This window comes from Melanerpes formicivorus, unplaced genomic scaffold (assembly GCF_026170545.1).
Source record: "Melanerpes formicivorus ecotype bairdi unplaced genomic scaffold, bMelFor1.0.p_v2 SCAF_7, whole genome shotgun sequence".
Taxonomy (NCBI): domain Eukaryota; kingdom Metazoa; phylum Chordata; class Aves; order Piciformes; family Picidae; genus Melanerpes; species Melanerpes formicivorus.
In genome coordinates, this window is record NW_027142359.1 from 19,948,023 (window position 1) to 19,964,673 (window position 16,651).

The window sequence follows — 16,651 nt, forward strand, 5'->3', positions numbered from 1 at the left end:
GCCTTGTGACTCTAGCCAGTATGGGAGATGTTTCTGAAATGAAAAACAATGGACAGGGTTAAGGTTTGAGCTAAGGGGCCATGGGCTTTATGCAGCTGCTTGTGGAGCTACAATGACACTGTCCTATCACAGCTGTCCTACCTATCTAGAGAACATCGGAACTCACAGGGTTAAATATCGTCTCAGTGACCAGTCCAGGCTGCACATACGAGGTGCAAGATTTCACTAGGAGAGTTCTCCCTATTTTCTCTCTTTTTCTAGAGGCCCTAGCTATCATATTTAGACTAAATCTCATATTTAGACTAAATCTTGCAATCTCAACTCCTGAAAATATCCTGTAACAAATATTGAGGTAAATGAAAACAAGCCCTTAATGTTGCTGAAAAATCTCTAGGAAGAAGATAAAACATTTCTTTGTGTTTCATTAACCAGTATGCCACCCCATCTTGCTCTGGAGTAATTTTTTTTTTTGATTGTTCTGGATTAGTTATCAGTAGAAAAAGTGACATTGCTCCAGGGAATGGAGAGCAGAACTACAATGAAACTTCCCATTTCAAACAAACAGCTTGAAAAAAAGACAGTGTCTGTGTGTCATGTTGCTTTATCTTGATTAGAAAATGCCAGGAAAATCACCTTTGAACCCCCTCATAGTTATCACATCATCCCTTTATCCTAGTCCTGCTTGATCCCATGCTTGCTGTGGCACTTGCTTGTGGGTGTGTTTTGGCAGGCAGGATCCCCCAGCATCCCCAGCCCTGCAGTCTCCTTTCCCACTCTCTGACAGATAGGTTTTGTTTTTCATATTCTGTAACTGGGCTGAAATGATTCTGAATGTTTACTTTGACTCAGATCACATCAGATTATATCTCCCAAGGCTGAGTGTAGGCATGCAGATAGAGTGATGGATCTCCTCAAAAATCTATGCATTGCATTTCTAGGGCATCTTAAACAAGTGGGTCCTAGTTCACCACTGGTCTTTTCAGACAATAAGCTAAACCAGGTGCAGTCAGATATGTTACAAAAATAATTGATGCTCATAAAACATTTGATAATCATGAAATCATAGAATTATTTTAGTTGGGAAACATCTCTAAGATCATCAAGTCCACCCATCGAACTAACACCAGCATGGTCACTGAACTGTGTCCCACAGTGCCATGTCCACATGTTTCTTGAGCACTTCCAGGCACGATGACTCCACCACCTCCCTGAGCAGCCTGTTCCAACACCTGACTACTCTTGCAGCAAAGAAATTATATTCTAATCTCAAATTTAAAGCTCTCCTGACACAGTATCAGGCCATTTCCTATTGTTCTGACACTAGAGAGAAGAGACCAACCCTGACCTCACTCCAACCTCCTTTCAGGAAGTTGTGGAGGGGAAGAAGGTCTCCCCTCAGCCTCCTCTTCTCCAATCTAGACAACCCCAGTTCCCTCAGTTGCTCCTCACCAGACCTGTTCTTAGAGATTCTGAAAATTTTTCCTCTGTCAGAGCTGATTAGCATAAAAAGTGGGTTTAAAAACAGAGAACTCCCTCATACGTGGTGCTAGAGCACACACATCACTGCAGAATTGTAACAGGGCTCCCTCTCACACCCAGTAAAGTCAAGTTACTGACATATCTAATTCATGAAAGAAAAATCTGAGCTGGAAGTTAACTTAAAGAAAATTAAACTTATGGAAAAGAGACTCTTCTGTCACATTTGAAGCATGGGTGAATCTCAGTTTTTACTGATTACAGTCTGCCACCAGGAAACAGACTAAGAAGACATCCAAACACTAGCTACAAAACAACTCTGATTTACAAAACTATTCAAGGTTATGAATTTTAAGAGCTGCAAAGGACTGATGGCAGTGAATACCAAGAAAACATGATTATTCAGCATCAGCTGCAGACAGCTGTGCTTTCCATAAGCTTTGCAATCAATATTCCCCCAACCTCACAAAATTCATGAGTCAGTCAACTTCACTTTTTCAGGTTTAAAAAAATCACATTGAAACATTTGGTCATGCTTACAGAACAATGCCACTGAATCCAATGGTTGATTCAAGAAATCAGCAGAGTGACTACAATGATGCTTTATTAGCATGGAACTCCTGTCATTGTTGGGGACTGACATTCACACTACAGACTGACCTTGGCACCTGGAGTTTTCTAAATTCATAGAATAGTTTGTGTTGGAAGAGACCTTAAAGATCATCCTGTTCCAATACCCCTGCCATAAGCAGGTACACCTTCCACTAGACCAGGTTTCTCAAGGCCTCATCCAACCCAGTGTTGAACATCTACCTCCAGGGAGGGGACATCCACAACCTCTCCAGGAAACCTGTTTCAGTGTCTCACCACCCTCACAGTTAAGAATTTCTTGCTAATCTCCAGTCTAAACTCTCTCAGCCTGTCTCCACAGGGGAGGTTCTCCAGCCCTTTGATCATCTTTGTTGCCTTCTCTGGATCCACTCTAACAGTTCCATGTCCATCTTGTGTTGGGGGTACCAAAACTGAATGCAGTGCTGCAGTTGGAGTCTCAGCAGAGCAGAATAGAGGGGGAGAATCTCCTTTGTCCTGCTGGTCACACTGCCTTTGATCCTGATAACTTAGTCTATATATTAAATTCTCTCCAGCTTTATATAAACATGTTTTCCATGATTTCTATTTGCAAGTTAAAGTAATTTCTGAGCTGAGAAGAATATTCTGCATACTGATTTCAAAAAGAAAGTCCAAAATAACACTGAAATTTGTAGGAATTTACCCTGACACAAAACCCATCCATGGCTATTTAGCTATAAGGCTTCCAAACAACATTTCAGAAATAGCACCCAAAAATTAGAAAATAATTTTCTGTATGTCTTAAGAATGTCTTTAGGAATTATTTGCATAAAAAATGCAGCCATTATTGACATGGTAGAAGTAGAATAGTGCTGAAATAACGGCAACTAAAGATAACGCCCTATTGAAGGAGTAAATACAATTTTTGTTATACATAATAATACATATTCATGTGATTTAAAGAGTGCTATTTTCTGCCTCAATTATTGTTTTCCTGTAGCCACATCTTTGTAGTATGGAAAGGATCCTACATCTTGATGTTTCACAGTTTTATCTGTAGACTGGGAAGTGCTAGGAAAAGGCAGTAAAACCAACACTTAGAATCATAGAATAGTAGAATTGTTAGTGACCTTAAGGCTCATCCAGTTCCAATCCCCCTGCCATGGACAGGGACACTTCACACTACATCAGGTTGCTCACAGCCACATCCAGCCTGGCCTTAAAAGCCCCCGGGGATGAGGCTTCTACCTCCCTGGGCAACCTGTTCCAGTGTCTCACCACCCTCATGGTGAAGAACTTCCTAACATCCAATCTGAATCTACCCATTTCTATTTTTGTTCCATTCCCCCTAGTCCTCTCATTACCTGACATCCTAAAAAGTCTCTCCCCAGTTTTCTTGTAGCCCTCTTCAGATACTGGAAGGCCACAATTAGGTCTCCTCAGAGCCTTCTCTTCTCCAAACTGAACAGCCCCAACTCCCTCAGTCTGTCCTCATAGGAGAGGAGCTCCAGTCCTCTAATCATCCTCATGGCCCTTCTCTGGACATGCTCCAGCACATCTAGATCCTTCCTGTAATAGGGGAAGTCTCCTAGCCCATCACCTTATGTCAGAAGAAGAGGAAATAGTAATAAAAGGATAACAAAGACAGATATATTTCAGCATCATCTTACAGAGGTGTAAAAAAGAGTGTGATCAGCTGATCAAGAAAGGTTCTCCTTCCTTTCTACTCTGCCCTAGCATGGTCACATTTGGATTACTATGCCCAGTTCTGGACTCCTCAGTTCAAGAGACACAGAGAAGAAATACTGGAGAGAGTCCAGTGGTGGTTACAAATACACATAGGAGCCTGGAGCATCTCTGTGAGGAGAAGAGGCTGCAGCAGCTGGGACTGTGTAGCCTGCAAAAGAGCATCCTGGGAAGGAATCTGATCAATGAGGATCAACAGCTAAAGGGCAGGAAGCATAGAGGATGGGGCCAGACTCTTTTCAGTGGTGCACAGTGGCAGGACACGAGGGTCCAATGGTCACAAACTAGAACCCAGGAGATTTCATCTGGACATGAGGAGATTTTGATTGGTGTGAGGGTTTTGAATCCCTGGAGCAGGCTGTCCAGAGAGGTTGTGGAGTCTCCTTCTCTGAAGAGATTCCAAACCCAGCTGGCCATTATGATTCTGGGCAACTGCTGTGCGTGACCCTGCTTTAGCAGTGGGGTTGGACTGGACGATCTCCAGAGGTTCCTTCCAATTCCCCTTATACTGGAATTCTCTGATTCATTGATATCTTTGGTCTTTGAACTCCTCAAAAGTTTCTGACCCAACAGAACACCTCAGCTACAGCAGCTGGAATGCATGCAGTAAAAAAAAAAAAAAAAAAAAAAGTAAAGTTAACTTTGTTATACCTTTGCTATGCACAATAACCAAGTTTTAGTGTAAAAATCTCTTCACATATAGATCACAGAATGTATCATTAGGGTTTTATCAGGTCGTTTCTCCAAACTTCAGCAGATGCTGATGGTTCAGAAAGTACATAAATTAATGTGAGGCCAGATGCAGCATCATTTCTGTGGTTCAAGTGAATCATGGTGCAATGTTAATTCCACACATACCATCTGGTTTAGGGTTTAACATGATTCTTCATTCAATAAATGGGGAGAGGGAAAATAGAAAATATATTTTTGCCCCCCCCCCCCCCCCCCCCTTTTTTTTCCCCCCCTTCCTCTTAGCATCCAGAATCCTAAATGCTGGAAAATTTACATTCCTGGAGGGGAGTGTTTGCAATGTGAATGCCAGATTTTGAAGCTTCTTTCTCACATCAGTCATCTGAGACTGGACCTCCCCTCTCTTCTCTCTTATTTGACAATGTATGTACTCTTACCTTGAAAGAGGTGTAAGGGAAAACAAAAGTCCTATCAGCAGTCAGCATAAGTGATCATAAATCCATCAGAATTCACTAAGGTCCAATGTACTACACCATCTGACAATTTCTCCCATCTCTGTATGCACAACAATGAGCTGCTGAAGAGGAATAATAATCAGGGGCAGAAGACCTGACCTTATTTATTCAGTGTGTAGGATAGTCAAGGTGTAACTATCAAACTCACTTGTGGGGCTGCAATCAGTGGAGAGGAGAATGACAGGAGGCTGGGGTTAAGCTGGTCTGCTGACACATATTAAGGCTGTCTGTTGTGAAGTCAAAATTATTTTATTTTTCTTTTAATTCTCAAAGCCTTCAACATCTTTAAGGGATATTTCCTGAGAATTGAATGTATTGATGGCCTAGTAATGGACACTGAGCAATTACATCTGACAATACAAAAACACATCAACCTCAAACACTTAAGATTACCATTTAGCAAACTGCCTAAAAAGAGTCTAGTTTCATAAGAAGCCTTGGCAACCTCCTGAAATTTTGTTGCCATGTTTCCAGATGCAAAGAGGACTTGTTTGTCCACTATCTTCATCTTGCAAAGCACCCAAATCTGACTGGCATCACCCACATGTCTGGAAGAAGGGTCTATCTTTTCCCTGTAATGTGTTGGTTATCCATATTTTCCTGGTCACCCAGTCTGTTGGTTTGTTGAGCAGACCGTACATTAAAGTGAATGTCTTTAAAATAGGATTCACTAGTATTTTCATTCTCCTACACCTAATTAACAGAGATGCTCTGAGCTTCACAATGACTTCCAGTTCTGAAGCTCACTAGTGCACACCATTTTTGGTAAATCTTTTAACAAGTACAACACATGGAACATTATTTAGTAAGCTGGACCTTCACTGACTGATGCTGCAGGCAAGCAAGAAAGTATGAATACAGAACAAAAGAAGAAAAGTTAGAACTGTGTGTTGTTTCTCATCCAAAGGAGAATCTCTGTGTTTTGGAACTGCTAGCTGAAAGTTGATAAAAATACTGGAAATACACTTCACAGAGTCAGAAAATAATTTAGGCTGGAAGGGATTTCTAGTGGTCATCCAGTCCAATTCCCAACTCAAAGCAAGTCTAATTAAATGAGATGCTCAGAGACATGTCCTGTAGAGCCTTCTCTCACCTTCAAAGAAGGAATTCCCTTCTAGAAGTCTCTCTTGCCCTTCCTCTAAAGCTCCTCTGGTCATTGTTGACTGGGCTGCATGCATTTGCAATTTTGCTAAAGCAAACAGGATATTTGCAGCCTGGAAGAGTGGAAGAAATGCTCTCAGCCCCTACTGATGGCCCAGACTGACAAAGCATCCCTGTGTGTGCGCCAAAATGAGCAGCCACATCTCTCGTTTCTCTGCAGACTTGACCCTTCAGACAGTCAGTGCAGCAGCAGAAGTTACTTCTGTGCACAGACACATGAGCTCAGCCTCGAATCCACTGCTGTGCAAACACCAGGTTACACAGAGTCCTTCTATCCTGCGGCTGGAAGATGATCATTATGGACATCGGCCTTATGTCACGAGAAGATAAAATTTCCATAAGAAATAGAAGCAGTGAGAAATGTCATTTTCCACACTATCTTGTGGCAACAAGAAAAATGGAACTTCCCTAAATTCCCATTTCAGAATGCCCTCGAGGAGCATATTTCTGTGTTTGTGAATAAAGGCTGGGGAACGCATCGCAAACAACCATGTGCAAGAGTTCCCTTTATGGTCAAAAAGGGATATTCATGAAAGCCAAGTGGTCACAGAGGCACACAAATCTTACCCCAGGACTGTTCATTTGCCAGGCTTTCCAGAAAGTTCATGAATACAGATGACTGTGCACTATGCACATGCAGTTTGGTTTTTTGCATTTACACAAGTGGCAAAGCTTTCAGAATAAACCAACTTCTAATTAAAGTGAAATTATGAATGCATTATTGAAAGGGAAAAAATTAATAATAATTGCATGTTAATAAAGTCTGGACAAGCGTCTCTGGGTATTCCCATTCAATCTAGTCCTCCCCAAAAAATGAGACTGCACACAGAAATGTATCAAGTTATTAGCTACCTCATGGAAGCATTCTTAGAAATTGCTAATTCCCAGTAATTATTTTAATTGAACCATTTTTTTAATAAGTATTTAGCACCCACCCCATGATAATGGAAGGCAGCAGGTGTGCATGAAATCATCCTCAAAATCGAGGCCAGGGGCCTAAACCAAACTCCATCAAAGTTAATACAAAACCTCCTTATGATTCATTAAGCATTGGCAGAGCCCAGAAGCCCACACAGTCTCCCTATGAGTGGAAAAGTTTTGCAAGCACGTAGCAGCTACTGCATTTTAAGGACTTCAATGTATCCAGAGCCACAGAGCAGGCTGCCCAGAGAGGTTGTGGAGTCTCTTTCTCTGGAGAGATTGCAAACCCACCTGGACATTGCAATCCTGGGCAACCTGCTGTGGATGCCCCTGCTTTAGCAGCAGGGTTGGACTGGATGACCTCCAGAGGTTCCTTCCAACCCCACCATGATGGGATTCTATGTGATTCCGTGAGATGGTCTGAAAATGGCTAGGAAAAGGGTAGCGGAACCTCATTTCCCTGTATCAAATGCTGAAGCTTTGGGGTGAATACTGAATGTTTAAGTTACAATTTTCAAATGTCTTCAAAAGAACTACCCTTAAGTTTTAGTTTTTACTTAGGACCAGTGTAATACTGGTGGTTTGTACTTTTCAAGAGCATCTATTCTGGTGTGAGACTGTTCTCCCTGAGCTGTTAGCTCCAATTTCAACTTGAAAATTAATTTCATAATAAGGCTATTAGTACTAGAAGTATAGAAACATAGAATGTTCTGTCTCAGAAGTTACCTTAAAAATCATCTAGTTACAACCGCCCTGCCATAGCTGGGACATTTTTCACTAGACCAGGTTGCTCAAGGCCTTATCCAACCTGGCTTTGGGAGGGGCCATCCATAACAATTAATACATTAAATGTTACTTAACAATTAGCAAATAACTACATAATACTACATAATAATACTAACAAATATTTTTTAGCACTGGGTAATCCCTGCATTAGGATACATAAACCAGTCAAATCTTTAATTATAACATTTTGTATTTTGAGACAAAAAAAAAATCTCTTCTGCAATTAGATTTTCTGTTCAAGTGTGCTATGGGCTGTATGCAACACAGGAAAATACACAGTCATTTACAAAAAGTGGTTTGTATGGAATAAATCCACTGAGTAATTGGAAGAAATTTACTGATTAAATTAAATGAAACTCTGTGACTATTTTTTTCCCAAATTGCTGCACGTAAGTTGTTCTTAAAATTGTAATGGAAATGGATTTGTTGGGGAAGCACAAGTTCCACCTCCTACCCCACCCCACCAAAACAAAAGATAGGAATTATTTCCTTATTATTTTAAAGAACTGCAGGAAGACAGAAATTCACCTTGTTTCTAGAATGGTCTTTTCCAAAAGGGAGCCAGTGTGAGCGGTTTCAGCTGTCACCGATCTCAGGTATCAGCCAAAAGAGAATAGGAAGGCTGTCATTTCCTTAATATATGGTTAGAATTCAGTTCTGAAATGTATTAAAGAGCACCATTCCTCAGGTGAATAAAGGATTTTGACAAGACTGTCCTGCTGGAAGGATACTCAATCACCAGAATTAGCTTTAATATAATCACCCACCAAGGGATGAAGCTGCATTTCTAAAATGTCAGTTCGTTTTGTAATGCCTCAATGGGTAATCGCAGCTACTAATTATCTTTCATTTGGAACAATTTATGCTCTCTCTTGAACATTAGGCCTCTTCACTGGATTTCTTCAATCCATTTGGTAACTGGATCCCAATTATATATCAGCCTACCCTTTCCAAAGTGGTCTGTGGGGATTTAGAGATGCAGATTCCATTAAGTTAATGGGAATCACATGGCAAATCCTCATCATCCCATTTTGAAAGTTTAGTCCCACTGGTTAAATGGACATCGGTTCTAAAAAGGGTAGAGTGACAATATAGGGACTTCCCAGCAGCCAAAGTTGTTTAAAAGCCTCCTAGCTGAAAAGACATCTTGGAAATAATTGTTACTGGCTTTCTTGTTTTGTTTCTTCAGCACCTTAATAGACCCAGACACTTGTGTTACTATGTAGATTTTTATGAGGGCCTCTTACAGAAAAAATGTCTCCTTAATATCCTCATAGTGCAGAGAAGGAGCATGGCCACAAGGAACCTCAGTCTCAGCACCAGGATTTCTTACATTTTTTCCCACAAATTTGTTAACACAGTGTGAATAAAGCAAAATTCAACATCAGCAGAAGCCATAAGGCTTGTGGACAAAACTTGTTCTCATGCTTTAAAGTTCAGCCCTGGGAGAGCTGCTCTCAGAAGAAAGAGCACCACGGCTCTACGGAGAAATCAGTTGTGACCAACAGGTTCAGTTCAGTCACACCAAATTCATGCACAGTATTTCCAAGCATTAACCCTACCTCCCAAGGTAGCTGACAGTAGGAAATGTGTCCCATATTTCTTGATAAGGTTTTCTGTGATCTGTTGGAGGGTCGGGCGGCGGCCGAGCAGCCTTATGTTACGGAAGAACTCAGGGGCGAGCGGCAATGGGGAGCCGAGGAAATTCTTTCTTTCAACAGCAAGATTGTTTACTTTCCAGCGGCCAAACTCTCTGCAAAACAAAGCAGTTCTCATTCAGAAATATGTCATTCAGACAAATGTTCTTCATTTGCAAACTCCTCTGCTCTGCTGACTAGCTGGGGGCGACTAGCTGGGTATTACAACCGGCCTTGACAGCGCTGCTCTGTCATGTGTTATAGGACAAGCAATGAGCTTTATTTATTAGAAGTGGAGGCAGCACTGCATAAAAACATCATTGCTCAGGAAGAAATTAAATAAAAAATAAAATTAAATAAAAAATAAGCCTCTTGGGATGCTGCTGTTCTTGTTGTTCATTCTTTGCTCCTGATGGGAATACAGTGCCAGAACACCATATTTAACTGAAACTGAAACTAAATTAGTATTTTCCCCATAGCTGGGCCAAATATAACAAGGGTTTTCATCAGCACCAAGCATTTCAAACAGGTAACGTTCTTTCATTTTTGATGATGTCACTTGGGTAGGTAGCTGGCTGATTTCAACAATTTAGAGAAACAATATCACACCATAGCTGACTTTATTATGACATTTCCAGTTTTGTATGATTTTGGCCTCCAGTTTGAGGAAACATGAAGATAATGGGTTTGATTCCTAAAGCCAGATGACTTTTCAGTTGTATAAGGGATATAAATGAATTCAAAGTCCCCTCCTTCTCTCCAAAATAAATCAGTGATAGCAGGGAAAACAAACAAGTCAATTACAAAGCAATAAACACATCTTTTATTCATTTGCTTACCAATTAAGATACCAGATAAGAGCTATTAGTAGAAGGACTCATTGTCCTCAAAATCTAGCCAAGATACACAGCATTTGCAGTAACTTTGCTTTTGCAAGGTACACCATTAACTCTTTTGGTTACCAACTCCAGTACTGTGACAATGAAATCCAAAGCAACCTTTAGGCTATGCTTACCTACCATAGTCTGGCATAACTATAGAAATTATTTTGTTGAATAATCCCTATAGTTATGTCTGTTGAGCTGTCCCTAAAATAAGGTCACAGAAAAGCAAAAAAACTTAGAATGTTTGAAAGATCCTGCTGAAGGTCCCAGCTAAATAGCACGCAAGATTCATTTACAAAATACACACAGAAGGGAAAAAATCAAGGATGCAACAAATAAACAGTATTTGAGGGCCATCTGAAACAAAGCAGTTGCCCACAGCTGAACAACTAGGATGAGCTTCATAATACATGATTATTACTGGCATTTTTTAGTGCTTTTAAGTTGGCAACTATTAGTAGGATCCAGATAAAAACATTCTTGGATAACCCTTCTAATTCCAGCATCCTCCTGTTGCTCTTGCAGAGCCAAACTGTTTTATCCCCAACATGGCTTAAATTTACATTCATAACAGGTGACAGTTTAGAGTAGCTCCTGTTAACCGCCTTTCTTTTCATTCAAATTCTTGCAGAGGACATTTTCTACCAAAATCAAATCAGAAGGATTACAGCAGAGCAAGTGTTATGCAACTACACCTGAAATCTAATGCAATTTGCCAGTCAAGAGCATGAGACTAAACAGATCCCCACAGTCTCCTGCATATTCTGCATGTCACCAGTGTGCCTAAAATAGTGTTTGGAAATCACTATTTAATAGATGTGGGTTTTTGTTTCGTTTTTTTTTTTTTTTTTTATCAATTGTCAGGTGTTAAGGTTTTAATATCACAAATTTCCTTTCCTTTTAGGAAGCTAAAAAACAAGTAACCTCCTTTATAGCTTTTATTCAACTACTGGATTTTAGTTTAGTTTAGTTAGAAAAATTACACACAAGCACTTTTTGTCTCTAAAATGAAAAACACATTCATTGGGCATATTGACTCCATTAATTCAGGCACTAAAACCAGTGAATTACCCTGCACTCTAAAAATACTTCTCAAGTGAAAGAGAAAAAAAGTAAGAAAACCAGCTTTTTTATTTAAGTGTTATTGCTTTCTAGGCATATTTCAGTGATTTTTTTATTTAGTGTTTTTTTTTTCCCATTTGAACACATCAGAAAATATAGGTCAATTGTAGTTCCTGAGGAGTCCATCAAGACAGAATTGCTTTGACAGCAAGAAAAGAACACAAGCTTTATAATGCAAAATATTCACTTTATACCTTGATGAAACCTTTTCTTCTAAACTCGCTGTCTGACTAATTGTCCATATCAAAGCTGAGAGTCAAACACGAGAATAGCAGAGAAGTTGCAGTTTTTATACACCTCAGTTTACTGCTACATTTCATCCATTTTTCATTGTCAGAACTTTGAGGAATAGTGAAGACCACCAAAATGATCCCTTTTTAATGCAGCCAAAGGAATATCATCAAATGGATCTTGCTGCCTGTGTCAGCAAGTTTGTGACTGATGAAGAAACTCTCTACCACAAAAAATACCAAACACCTCCCCTGGACTTGGAGGCTGATGCTGAAGATCTCTCAGACTTTCTCAACAATCTGTTGCAGTATTCAACCACAGGGAGTGCATTTAATTTGCAGTCTGAACATTGCCAGTTTCAGTTCTCAGATTTTGGAGCTTTCAGTCCATCTAAGGCAGATTAAAAGTTTTCCTAAATATGGGGTACATTCTGTGTAAGTAATAACAGCTCTTGTCTGGATCTCCTCTGAACCTTACTCTGAGTTGATTACAGCTTCATTTCTGTTTCTTTGTGAACTGAGGCTTTAAACAATACATCTTTTTAAACTAAACTGCAGCTGAGGAGGTGCAATAATCTCAATTTGTTAACTAGAAATCAAAATACATTGAAAAATCAATCTATTTCACATGACTTAATTTACATGAAATTGTCATCTGGTAAGAAGCTGGTCTGTTTATTACTTTGTAGCATACCACAGCCTCTGTTGGATTCTCTCACATAGCTCCCTGTCTCCCATGAACTGGGGAGCCCAGAACTGGACCAGGTACTCCAGAATTGGCCTCAGTAGAGCAGAGCAGAAGGTGAGGAGAACCTCCCTTGATCTGCTGGTCACACTCTTCTTAATGCACCCTAGACCATGGGCCTTCTGAGATACAAGACTGCATTGCTGAGTAAACTATTTCCTATGATTCATTCTATGATTCCCTGGGCAGCCTGTCCCAGGGCTTGACAATTCTTTTGGTGACGATATTATTCCTAATATCCAGTCTAGTCCTCCTTTGGTGATCCCTGGATATGGACAAGCAAGAATTGGTCTTCAAAAGGAAACCTGAGGGGAAAAAATCAGACTTCAGAAGTTCCTGCATTTGTAAGAGCAGAAAAATCTGGACTGCAATTCAGGATGGGTGTTTGAGTTATTTCTAGGATGTTGAGTGAAGAGGGTTTTGCAAGCATTTTCTGGGTGGGTGACAGTCACTTGTAATTGCTATCCTGAAATGAGAGTTTATTTCTGTAACTAAATTCATATCCTTGTTACTTTTATATGACTTACATAAGTATGTATATTTATACACACCTGAGTTCCCTTTTTACTCTTAATTTCACCTTTTCAACAGTGGTGTATTCTCTCCCTTTTCCTTCTCCCTTCTCTTATCATTCAGCTTTTATTTGTTCCTCAGTCATTCTAACACAAACTCTCCAGCCCTTAGATGACATTTCTACCAAATGTCCATTATTCTCCTTTGGAAATCACGTTCCTGCCCACTGCCAAAGGCAGACTAGCAGGCCTGACAGGGTAAATGATCTTCTTCTTAGCAGAGAAAATTCTGCCTTCCAAAGTCACAGGAATACCATTCATCAGAACACCTCCTACAGTGCAACGTAGCATTAGTCCTGGCTGCTGGTCAGGAAAACTAATTATGCACCAGATACAAACACTAAAGGTATTAGAAGCTTATTCTTTCCTTCTCTTCCTCTTCTTCTACTGCATAAGAGCCAAGACTAGCAGCTGTCATGGCACTGGAAAAAAACTAAGGTTTAACAGCAGGTGGTTGCCCATGTATTTCCAGCCCAAACAATATGTTCACCATTGGACTGAGTTCTTTAATGCTGAAGGCAAAGCCTGCTGTTGAGAAGGATGGTGGCTTTGAGTTCCTGGGCTTGTAGAAGAGAGAGAGGAAATAAGTCAGTCTGGCTCCTAGGATGAAGCCTATAGTGGAACTGTGTTATATAATAAGTAGTGCCAGAGCTATGGCACTAGTCATTGCTATGGGCAGCATTCTCTCCATCGTCCTACAGATAAGAACCATGGGTTTATATATCCTACCAAAAAATCTCTTTCCTGACTTCCTGGCTAGCACATACACAACTCTGAAGCCCAGTGGTGCCAACTCTAACCAGCTGTACTGCATGCCTGCCACTGTCTTTTCCTGCTGAATGAGGTCTTCTGCCCTTTGTTCTACTTAGAGAAATTTAGAGTGAAGAATATCAGTCAGGGAGCCAGTATGAGGTGAAAACAAGTACAATATAAAATACAGTTTTCACTTCAACACTATTTCTTGTATCTTTTTCTGCTGTTTAGTATTTGTGTTGCTCTGCCATGACATCCAGAGTGATGTTTAATCTAAGAATAATGTTCTGACATAAAACACCCCTTAGTTGCAGACATGTTTTCATCTTGAAAGAAGCTTAAACTGCAAGTGGATCTGAAAGAAATTCTAGGGCAGCAGGCCAATAAAAACTCTTTTGAATTTCAATCCATAATGGGGTTTTTGCCTCTTTTTTTTTTCCCTTTTTTTCCCCAAATATGTGTATAAATTATACATTTTCTTCTACCCTTGCATTCATTTCAATGCATTGTAAATCATATGGTATGGGAAGATATAAGGAAAGTGGTACGTAAAACATCTAGATGAAGGAAATAAAAATAAATGCTGTTGTACTCTATAAATTGTGCTGTGTAGAATACTCAAAAAGGGAAAATAATCTCTGTTATTGCAGATGATTAAGTCAGAGCCTACAATGAGATTTGCAGTGAGTCTGATAGATTGTTCATAACCACAAAAATCTCTGCTAAAGTCAACCATACACAAACCAGAGCCTGGGCAAAATTAGCAGTTATGCCTCATTGTCAGCATCTTACATGTTTTGTAAAATAATATTAGTCCCAGGAAGTGTAAATGCTAAAGAATAGTGGTGTGGCATAGCTTGGAAAGCACTTTTGGAAAACAAAATTCACATCATTGTAAATGCTAAGCAACTCTCCCATGTTCCTTTGTCCTAATGTCTTCTAAATGAGACAGCTCTACTCTTGGATGGTGAGAAGGTGACTGCTTCAAATGGGCTGCAGCAACAGTGGGAGTCTGATGCCAATATTTCCCCTGCAGCTGCAAGTTAATCTGTTGGCAGAACAGCTCAATGGAAGAGGAGATGATGTTTTTCACCTTCTACTTTTGTGAAAAGCCTGAGGATTTCTTAATGCCCAAGGGCATAACTTGAATAAGGCCAAGACGATATAAAATAAGCCACCACCATATTAAACTTCAGAAGAAAAAGGTCAGTGAAACACTATAATGCCGCAGATTTGCATCATGCACTGGTCTGTGACTGGGGCTTAGGTAGGCTGCTAGCTGGACAGACACAAACCAAAGGCAAGCTCAAGTGCTCATCTTTTAGAGGAACCATAATACCATCAACCACACTTCCTCTGTCCTGTGCAATGCAAAAGCCATGTATAGCTACAGCTGTTGGGGAAACTCTGCACAGGCTAATTCCTCTGCAGGAGGCAGGCTCAGAGTGTAGTTTAAGAAGGACATTGAGACACTTGAACGTGTCCAGAGAAGGGCAACAAGGCTGGGGAGAGGCCTTGAGCACAAGCCCTATGAGGAGAGGCTGAGGGAGCTGGGATTGTTTAGCCTGGAAAAGAGGAGGCTCAGGGGTGACCTCATTGCTCTCTACAACTGCCTGAAAGGTGGTTGTAGCCTGGAAGGGGTTAGTCTCTTCTCCCAGGCAACCAGCACTAGAACAAGGGGACACAGTCTCAAGCTGCGCCAGGGGAAGTTTAGGCTCGAGGTGAGGAGAAAGTTCTTCACCGAGAGAGTAATTTGTCATTGGAATGGGCTGCCCAGGGAGGCGTTGGAGTCGCTGTCCCTGGAGGGGTTCAACAGGGGATTGGATGTGGCATTTGGTGCCATGGTCTAGTCATGAGGTCTGTGGTTACAGGTTGGACTCGATGATCTTTGAGGTCTCTTCCAACCTTAGTGATACTGTGATACTGTGATAAAGATGTGAAGGGCAGTGTTGGCAGGATGGAGCCAGGCTCTGCTCAGTGAGGTCCAATGATAAGACAAGGGACAGTGGGTGCAAGCAGAGGTGCACAGGAGGTTTCCTCTTCTCCAGGGTAAGCAACCCCAGCTCCCTCAGACTCTCCTCATAGGGTTTGTGCTCCAACCCTCTCCCCAGCTTTAATGAAAAATAGAGTTATTTAGACTGGAAAAGACCATTACAATTATTGAGTCTTACCCACTAACCTAACATTGCCAAGTCAGCTGCTAAACCATGTCCCTCAGCAACACATCTACACATCTTTTAAATACCTCCAGGGATGGTAATTCAACCACTTCTCTGGGCAGCTTGTTCCAGGCCTTGACAATCTTCTGGGGAGGAAATAATTCCTCTTGTCCTTTCACTTGCTAGTTGGGAGATGAGACTGATTCCTACCTTGTTTCCATCTCCTTTCAGGGAGTTGTAGAGAGCCAGGAGGTCTCTCCTCAGCCTTCTAATATCCAGTCTAAATCAACTCTCATCAACTCCATCCATTATCCGTCATCCTATTAGTACAAGTCCTTGTAAAAAGTCCTTTCCTGCCTTTCCTGTAGTCCCCTTCATCTACTGGAAGGCTGCTCTAAGATCTCCCTGGAGCTTTCTCTTGTGCCTGATGAACAGCCCAAAATCCCTCAGCCTGCCCCCACCAGGGAGGTGCTCCAGTCCTCTGATCATCTTTGTGGTTTCCTCAGCACCCACTCCACCAGTTCCATGTCCCTCATATGCTGGGGACACCAGAACTGGACACAGTGCTCCAAGTGGGGTCTCAGCAGAGAAGAGCAGAGGGGCAGAATCCCTTCCCTGTCCTGCTGCTCTCACTGCTCTGGATGCAGGCCAGCACACAGATGAATTCTGGGCTGCCAGTGACCA

At 41.1% G+C, this 16,651-nt stretch overlaps 1 protein-coding gene across 3 annotated transcripts in view; it reads right to left on the minus strand.

Annotated features, from left to right (window-relative positions):
* The window catches only part of BRINP3 (BMP/retinoic acid inducible neural specific 3), a 231,283-nt gene that overhangs the window by 95,689 nt on the left and 118,943 nt on the right, over positions 1-16,651 (minus strand). For all 3 annotated transcript variants that reach the window (XM_068140505.1, XM_068140504.1, XM_068140506.1), the window contains exon 3: positions 9,428-9,618. In XM_068140505.1, coding sequence (XP_067996606.1) covers positions 9,428-9,618 — 191 coding nt within the window. The remainder of the gene's footprint in view (positions 1-9,427; positions 9,619-16,651) is intronic.